General features: G+C 40.5%; 1 protein-coding gene across 1 annotated transcript in view; it reads left to right on the top strand.

The window, feature by feature from the left end:
• The first annotated feature begins 1,524 nt into the window (after positions 1-1,524).
• The window catches only part of Map7d3 (MAP7 domain containing 3), a 28,247-nt gene continuing 21,254 nt past the window's right edge, over positions 1,525-8,517 (top strand). Inside the window, exons 1-5 of the mRNA XM_021153428.1 lie at positions 1,525-1,608; positions 5,019-5,111; positions 5,199-5,276; positions 6,289-6,452; positions 8,153-8,261. Of these exons, the coding sequence (XP_021009087.1) occupies positions 1,542-1,608; positions 5,019-5,111; positions 5,199-5,276; positions 6,289-6,452; positions 8,153-8,261 (511 nt within the window). The 5' untranslated portion in view covers positions 1,525-1,541. The remainder of the gene's footprint in view (positions 1,609-5,018; positions 5,112-5,198; positions 5,277-6,288; positions 6,453-8,152; positions 8,262-8,517) is intronic.

Here is an 8,517-nt window from a genome sequence, read left to right as displayed (position 1 = left end):
TTGCTGAGAAGTAGGGCTTTGAGGCTCTAATTGATTTTGTCTGCCTCAATTACTGTCCTTACATTTGTGCCAGATCTAGAGAGGTAGCTTGTTTTGTGATAACTTTCATTTTGAACAGTTGTTGTAAACATTTAGTGACCATTTGTGCTTTCTGTCCTTTGAAGAGGCCTGTTTAAGCCTTTTGACCACATTTAAAGGTCATTTGATGTACTTTCACATGTTTGTGCACCGTAAGTTATAACATTTATTTTCTATTCTCAACAGATTCATCTTTATTTTTAAGATTTATTTATTTATTTATTTATTTATTTATTTATTTATTATATGTAAGTACACTGTAGCTGTCTTCAGACACCCCAGAAGAAAACATCAGATTTCGTTACAGATGGTTGTGAGCCACCACATGGTTGCTGGGATTTGAACTCAGGACCTTTGGAAGAGCAGTCAGTGCTCTTAAACACTGAGCTATCTCTCCAGCACCTCATCTTTATTTTTAAATTGTATGTATGGGGGCAATGCGAGTGAGTGCAAGTGGGCACTGGGTTACCCTGGAGTGGAGTTGTAAGCCATCTGACTTGGGTGCTGGAGATCAAACTCAGGTCCTCTTGGAGGGCTGGATTTACTCTTATCCAATGAGTCATCACTCCAGGTCCCATTTCTCTTTCTTCACTCTCATGAAATTTCTTCATCTAAGATGAAGTACATACGTACTCTAATGAGAAGCTTGGGGACCATATTTCAATACTGTCACTTACTGTGGTGACTCTAGACAAAGGTTTTAAATGTTTAGTTTCCTTGTGTGTAAGTTGGGGACAGTAGTGGTACATACTTCCTAGGGTAGTAGGGCACTAATAAGTTTGTGTACTACTGTAAGTGGTAAGTGTCATGGTACAGGGAAAAGATGGGTAACCATTATCAGCTTCTTCGGTTTACAGCTCCCATATCACTTGAAGACTCAGAGAATTCATTCAAGTGCTTATCCTATAAAGAGGCTCCTGGGCCTTACTCAACCATAACTGCCTGCCCATAACCATGTGTTAACATATACAAGAAAAAGAGAGGTGACACATCATCTATTCACCCCTCACATCCCCTACCCCCAAACTGGGCTTTTCATGTAGTGCTTCAAAGGTAATAAACTCTCATAGTACAGGAAGATGCTTGGCAAATGGGTGTTAACTTATGGATGGGGAACTATGGAATGTTGCGGCATTCATCAAGTAGAGGTGATAAAAGGAAAAAACGGTCAACGGCTAAGTGGGCAGCTGATTGGCTGAAGCCCAGAACGCATCACAATAGAACCTCCAATATAAGAAAGGCTTTCCTCAGGCAAAGTTAATAGCTTTCCAGCCAACTTAACCACAGGCATGTGAGAGCTAATGCTGCCTATATTGAAGGTTCATGGGAAGCTCGGGGACTACCCGAGCCCCTCCCAGCCCCGCCCCCCGGGGTCCCAGCCCTGGCGGAGGCCAAGGAAGAGGCGGCGCCTGCGCTTTGCCGCCCAAGAACCACCTCCAGTGGTTCTCAACTACTCTCTGAAGATGGCCGACCCCACTTTTGCTGCTACCAGTAGCAGCACATCTTTCCGGGGGCTACGCGAACACTTGGGTGAGTGAGATGGAGCATGGCCCCAGGGGGACAGGGACACTCATAGGCAGTGGGGTTGATGTAGCCCCAGGATCCAGAGAAGTAGCGTGGCTCGGCAACTTTTCCGTGGAGAGTCCCCTCGTCCCTCCTGGTCTATAATCCCCCTCATCTCTCTCAACACCTTAGGGCTGGGGCAAGAGAGATCAGAGAACCAGGGCATAAAGGGGAAACCATCGGGCAGTGCTGTCAATGGTCCAAAGACTACTGCTGGGCGGGCGGGCACTACCAAACCCTAACTCTAGCCCTGTCTGCGTCGGGGACCAGTGACACCGTAGCAACTGCGGGAAAGCTCAGGGATGGGTGGGCGCTGGCCCGTGCTGGGCACATCCACACTTCAGGGTGGCCCTGCCAGGATCAGAAAGTTTGGGTTTTCCCTGCATCCCAAGGTGTTGGCGTTTTCCAGGTTAAGATCGAGGGGGAAAGAAACTGACACTTAGGGCTTAGAATGTTGGGAAGAGATTTGACTTTGCAATGGCACGTGACTTTATCCCTAGGCTGAACTGGATGAGAATCCACCTAGAAATACTTTCTCAACAGGTCCTATAATCAAAACTTTTTCTGTCTGGGGAAACGAAAAGGTTGGTGGGGTGTATTAATCTTAACAATTTTGGCAGCACCTGTTTAATTCAGGAAATTGCAAGAAGGTAGTATTTCTTTCTGGTTGCTTTCTGCTTGCTGACAAGACTACTTTCCCCAGATATGCCTGTGAATAAGATGATTTTGATTGCTATAAAAATCTTTAAGGAGTTTTACATTGTAATTAGATGTACATATATTCATTTAGTGGGTTTTCTATGCATTTTAGTATGCTAATGCTAAAGAACTGTTCTTATTTTAACAAATCACATTTTATACTTTCTACACAACTGTTTTAAATTAAAACCATTCAGCCAGATGAGCTTTGTGACTTAACTTGTTGCTTTTCTTTTTCCCTCATTTGTTTAAATTCACAAATGGTTTTTCAGTTTAGAGCACGTTACTCAAAGACTGGGACCTATAAATGCAAGGAAAGCTACTAAGACTGAGAGCCAGATTATCAGCGTTTTAGAGCAGGAGAAACTTCAAAGTTAGTCTAGCAGCCAGAATCCCAGACTCAGAAGTCCTGAGCCGCTTCCACAGCTTGGAGGTGTGCGGTATTAGGCAGCCTGATATTTTGTTGCTATTTCGAATGGTGCAGTCGGGCTGGGAAGGGTGCTCTCCCCTAACAATGGCTGCTGGACACAAAGATTTCTGCAGTTTCCCACCAGCCTTTCAGTAGCTATTTGTTCTCCTGGTATCAACTGTTTCTCTAGTAGAGATAAATTTAAAAACTATGTATTCTTTGAGAATTGATTCAAAAGAATGTATGCTATTATACCATTCGGAAGTAATGTGTGCCACAAAAATACCAGTAGTGAAAGAGGGAGTGAGACTAGGTCTTTAACTAGGTCATAGTTTATCTGAGCTGTTAGCTCCCTAAGACTTAAAAGCAAACCTTTTTTTTCTTTTCTGCAATGGTAAGATCTCTATGGCAGCAATTGCAGGGGCACATTCAAGATTACCCCTTAAAATGAATCCCAGGTAGCCCTCCCCCCATGCAAGCCAACATCCCAAATCCCACTCACTGTGTGAGCACTAGGGCAATCCCTCTAGTCCTTTAATTCTTTGAACTATCTTTCTTGAACTGTTATGTCTTGAGAGTTATAACCAAACTTATGTGGTATGACTGAGGGATATATTTGCTGTGCTTTTGCACAAAGGAAAAAGCAGTGATCTCCAAGCCCTTGCTCAGGATTGTGGGTAATTTTAGATACAACCATCCATGAAATTCACGGTTCAGTAATTCTCTATAATCCTTCTTAATGTACATCATCTTATTTTTTTTCTTTCCCCCAATTTACATGTCATCTTACTAATGATGTTTGCTTATCACTTTCCTGCATGTTGACAGAAGATATATATATATATATATATATATATATATATATATATATATATATATACACACACACACACGCATATGGTGTGTATACACATATATACACACACAATTTATATTTATTTGCCTTACTTTTAAAAACATTGGCTGTCCTTGTCCTAGCATCTTCATAATGCATCAGAATAGAGCCTTGGGGGTGCTGACTCCATGGAGGTATAGTTCCATGGGGGAAGGGCACATTGCTTAGCATAATAGAGGCCTTAGTTCAATCCCAATCTCCATAGAGAGAAGAAAGACAATGAGCTACTTTTTAGGCAGTTCTAATTGTTTGAGCCCGACACCCAGAGGGAAGGTACAGGCTTGTCCTGAAAGTGACATAGGCAGCTAGTGTATAGCCAGCCTAGAAAGTACCTGATATGGGTAATTTATAATGTCTTGTAATATTGACCTCAATCTCTGAGTATCTGCCTGTTAATACTTTGCTTCTAGATTTGGGTCTATAAATTCTTAATTTTTAAGAGATTTTTATTTTATGTGTATGAATGTTTCTGCCTGCATGTAAGGACACCATCAGCATGCAGTGCCTGTGGAGGTCAAAAGAGGGCATCAGGGCCCCGGAACTGTTAGTTCACTCCCAAGTCTCTGCAGAAAACTGAGCCTGAGTCCTCTTCAAGAGGAGTGAGTGCCCATACCCGAGTCACCTCTCCAGCCCAAATTCTTAATTTTTTATTTTGACAAAACTCTTTTCCGTCAGTTTCATACAAACTCTTAAAAAAATACTTGGTTTTTAGTTTCTTGTCTGACATATTTTATGTTTTGGTTTTCTCTGTGTAACAGCCCTGGCCATCCTGGAACTTGTTCTGTAGACCAGGCTGGCCTTGAACTCAGAGATCAACCAGCCTCTGCCTCCCAAGTACTGGGATTAAAGATGTGTGTACCACCACTGCCTGCATCTGACGTATTTTTAAAAGCCATCCATCACTAAGTTAACTTCTCCACCTGATCTTTCTTGTGCTGCCACTGCTATTCAGAACTGGAATTGCCTTGATGTTGACAAATACCATACAATTCCAAGTCTTTATTAAAGTGTTGTTGAACATAAGTAAGTTCTTAGCTCATCTTTTTGTTATTGACCAAGATTAAGCAGTAATGGGTTTTTTTTGTTTTGTTTTGGTTTGGTTTTTTTTGGGGGGGCTGGTTTTTTTCGAGACAGGGTTTCTCTGTGTAGCCCTGACTGTCTTGGAACTCACTCTGCAGACCAGGCTGGTCTCGAACTCAGAAATCTGCCTGCCTCTGCCTCCCGAGTGCTGGGATTAAAGGCGTGCGCCATCACGCCCGGTAAGCAGTAACATTTTACCTCATAGAAATGATCCAATCTCTTACCATGAATGACAAATGGTTATGGATTGTATTGACAATATCTCAGGCTTTTTTCCTATCTCCTGTGTTTTAGTTGCCATGGCTCAAGAACAAGCTGAAGAAAGGCGATATAAACGTGGTAGTAATTCTTCTGCAGGTGCAAATAAGAGATCGTCATGTACACCAGGTATACTTTCAATGATTCTGCTATATCAGTGCTGTAGCTTTAAAATGTGATATCATACTAACGGTAATTATACTTTTGTAATTTTAGATGGTTCTGTCCTTAAAAATGATGTCAAACAGCAGCTAGCCAAAGAACGCAGAGAACAACAGAAACGTCAGCAAGAAGGTACACACGTGCAGCTCATATTTTTCTGACTTGGCTCTAGTCACTTCAAAACTTTTTCCAACTTGGGTGCACACTTTGCAACTATATGTATTTCTTCTTTGATCTAAATCAACTGACAAGTGCTCAAATTTATTCAAGAGGAATGTTATAAGTAATTTTTTTTCATGGTAGTGGGAGAGATAGTCATGTGTTAGGAAGAACATTTTTATGACTGCATAGGTATGAATCCTCTGGTTGCAGTCAAAAAATATGACTAGTAAAACAAACTCTTCCATCATTGGGTAGACTTTGAAGTCTATTCATCTAACACAAGAAAACCTTGCTTCCTTCTTTGGATTTTAGTTTGGATAGGCCAAGAGTCATCTGGCTTAGGCATGCCAGGTTTTTTTTTTTAAAGATTTTTTAATTTTATATATATGAGTACAGTATGCTGTTACTGTTTCCAGATACACCAGAAGAGAGAACATCAGATCCCATTACAGATGGTTGGGAGCCACCATGTGATTGCTGGGAATTGAACTCAGGACCTCTGGGAGAGCAGTCAGTGCTCTTAACCACTGAGCCATCTCCCCAGCCCAGCATGCCAGTTCTTGACAGTTCAGGGAACACCTTGTGAAAAGTGGTTCTTTTGTTTTTTTTTTTTTTCTTTAAGATCTATTTATTATGTATACAGTGTTCTGCCTGCATGTATGCCTGCAGACCAGAAGAGGGCACCAGATCTCATTATAGATGGTTGTGAGCCACCATGTAGTTGCTGGGAATTGAACTCGGGACCTCTGGAAGAGAAGACAGTGCTTTTAATTGCTGAGCCATCTCTCCAGCCCTGAAAAGTGGTTCTTTAGTGCCCAAATATATTTACACACATATGACGTGTGCATGTTATTTACTAGACCAGGTTATGTTGTCTTAAGAATGATAAGGAGACAAAGTAACATTTTTCCATTCTATGTATGTAATGTGGAAAAAAAATTTTTGGCTTTAACACCATGAAAATGTGCTTGGAACATTTCAGCCAACAAGGAAAAACAACTGCTTGAGAAAGAACAGAAGGCGAAGCTGCAGTATGAAAAACAATTGGAAGAAAAACACCGTAAACTGAAAGAACAAAAAGAAAAGGACCAGCGACGACAAGCATCTGCAGAAGAAAAAAGAAAACAGAAGCAGGCAGAAGATACAGTATGCCATATTAGAATCTGTCCATTTAGTGTTGGTGTCACATAGTTGTTTAGTTCTTTTCTGTGTTTACTGACCCTGTAGAAAGTTAGGGAATAATCTCACCTTTTGCTATTTTCTTCCATTTTCCTTACCTTCAGGATAAGTCCTTAAACACTAACTTCAGGGAGAAAAGAGGAAGTTGAAGGTCCAGACACTGAACCCCATTGGCCCTCATAATGCAACTCTCAATGTATCTTGGTTTGGGTTTAGCTCAGAACTATTATCTACCACCTGTACAAAGACTCCAAACACAGCACCCTACCTCTCTGACAGTTCCCATTGCAGGCTGATTTTTCCTAACCTACCTGATCTTGTGGCTCCCTGAGAGAGTACGAACCATTAAGAACAGTTTAAGAAGCAACAAACATTAATTAGGAAACAGTACAGAGTGAGTAAGGGTCCCTGGTGGACAACATCTGTCTAAGACAGTTCCAGTGTGATAAAAGAGGAACTTGAGAGAGAAGACAGAATGAACAAAAGCAAAAGTCAGTGCAGACAGAAAGGGAACCAGAGCCGGGTTTGGTGGCGCACGCCTTTAATCCCAGCACTTGGGAGGCAGAGGCAGGTAGATTTCTGAGTTAGAGGCCAGCCTGGTCTACAAAGTGAGTTCCAGGACAGCCAGGGTTACACAGATAAACCCTGTCTTGAAAAAAAAAAAAAAGAAAGAAAGAAAGAAAGAAAGAAAGAAAGAAAGAAAGAAAGAAAGAAAGAAAGAAAGAAAGAAAAGAAAAAGAAAGAAAAGAAAAAAGAAAGGGAACCAGAGCCATTGCAAGATAAAGAAAAGCTAAAGGAATTCAACACTGAAGAATTAGTGGAGGCTAGGCACAGGCAAAGCCTAGTACATGGACATTGTAAGGAAACTAAGAACAGGGAAGGCACTGTAAAGATGTTATTGTTATATAACAGTTGCTGTTAGGAAACAGAAAACCCCTGGCCCTAAAATTGATTTTCTCACTGGAACATAGTCCATGGTCTATTATAGTAAAGGGATGATACACCCCTGAGCAAAGACCTCATTCCCAAACAGGTACTTGTTCTATCACATAATGACATGTGATTTGTATGGCTGTTATCTTGACAAGTTCAGGTTGCAGGTGAGGTCAGTATAAACACATTGCTTGCCTTAAAGCCAATTCTTACTTAGAACCAGGATTTAAGCTGTAATAGATATGAACATAATAGATAAATAACTTTGACTTCTCTGTGCATGCCACCCTTTCCTTTATCTTTCCACAAAAGATAAGGCAATTACAAACTATATCATCCCAAATGGTAAAATAAATGATGAAGGGAATCAAGCAGAAGTGAAAATTGAGGGAGGCAAACATAGAGATTCAGAACACTGATTAGTATGCATGAAAGGACACCACCCGGTCTTTGTCCAGTTGCTTCAGAACGTTGGCTCCAAGTTTTCTGATAATAAAAGTGAGAAAAGAAACATGGTCAATTCCTTGACAGCAGCTAGAAAACAAAAATGAGTTATTTGGAGAAAGCACGGGTATTCATTGATGAAACTGAAACTTGTCTCCAAGTATTTTAAACTTTCACCTACTTGAAAAAGAAATATGGTCATGGAGTTAGTTTTAGAAACAATTTAAATATTGACTTTAAATTGTAATCTAAGAACCATATAAAATGGTCTGAAATTTGTTTTAAAATAGGAAAAATTTAAGGCTGTTGTGTCTCGTACATTGGAGCGATGCAATCTTATTGATCAACGACAGAAAAGGTGGTCGTGGGAGGGTGGTGTGATGAATGCTGACAAGTCTGGTAAGTAATAGAGTTGTTTAATGTAAATTTGCTAGTGTCCATTTTTCACTGTCAGTTATTGGTAGAAGGCCGAACGCAGCACAAGCTATTCTTTATGTCCTAAATGAAAACATGATACAGAGTGATTTATATCACCTGCCAAAGCAGAACCAATCAGATTTTATAACGGATTTTGATTCAGAACACATTAAACTTTATTTAAATTAAGTTAAGCACAAAAATGATAAATACTTGAATTGTTTTTTTTTTTTTTTTG

Source organism: Mus caroli, chromosome X (assembly GCF_900094665.2).
Source record: "Mus caroli chromosome X, CAROLI_EIJ_v1.1, whole genome shotgun sequence".
Classification (NCBI taxonomy): domain Eukaryota; kingdom Metazoa; phylum Chordata; class Mammalia; order Rodentia; family Muridae; genus Mus; species Mus caroli.
The sequence above is the reverse complement of the archived record's forward strand: the minus strand, read 5'-3'. Positions and strand labels throughout refer to the sequence as shown.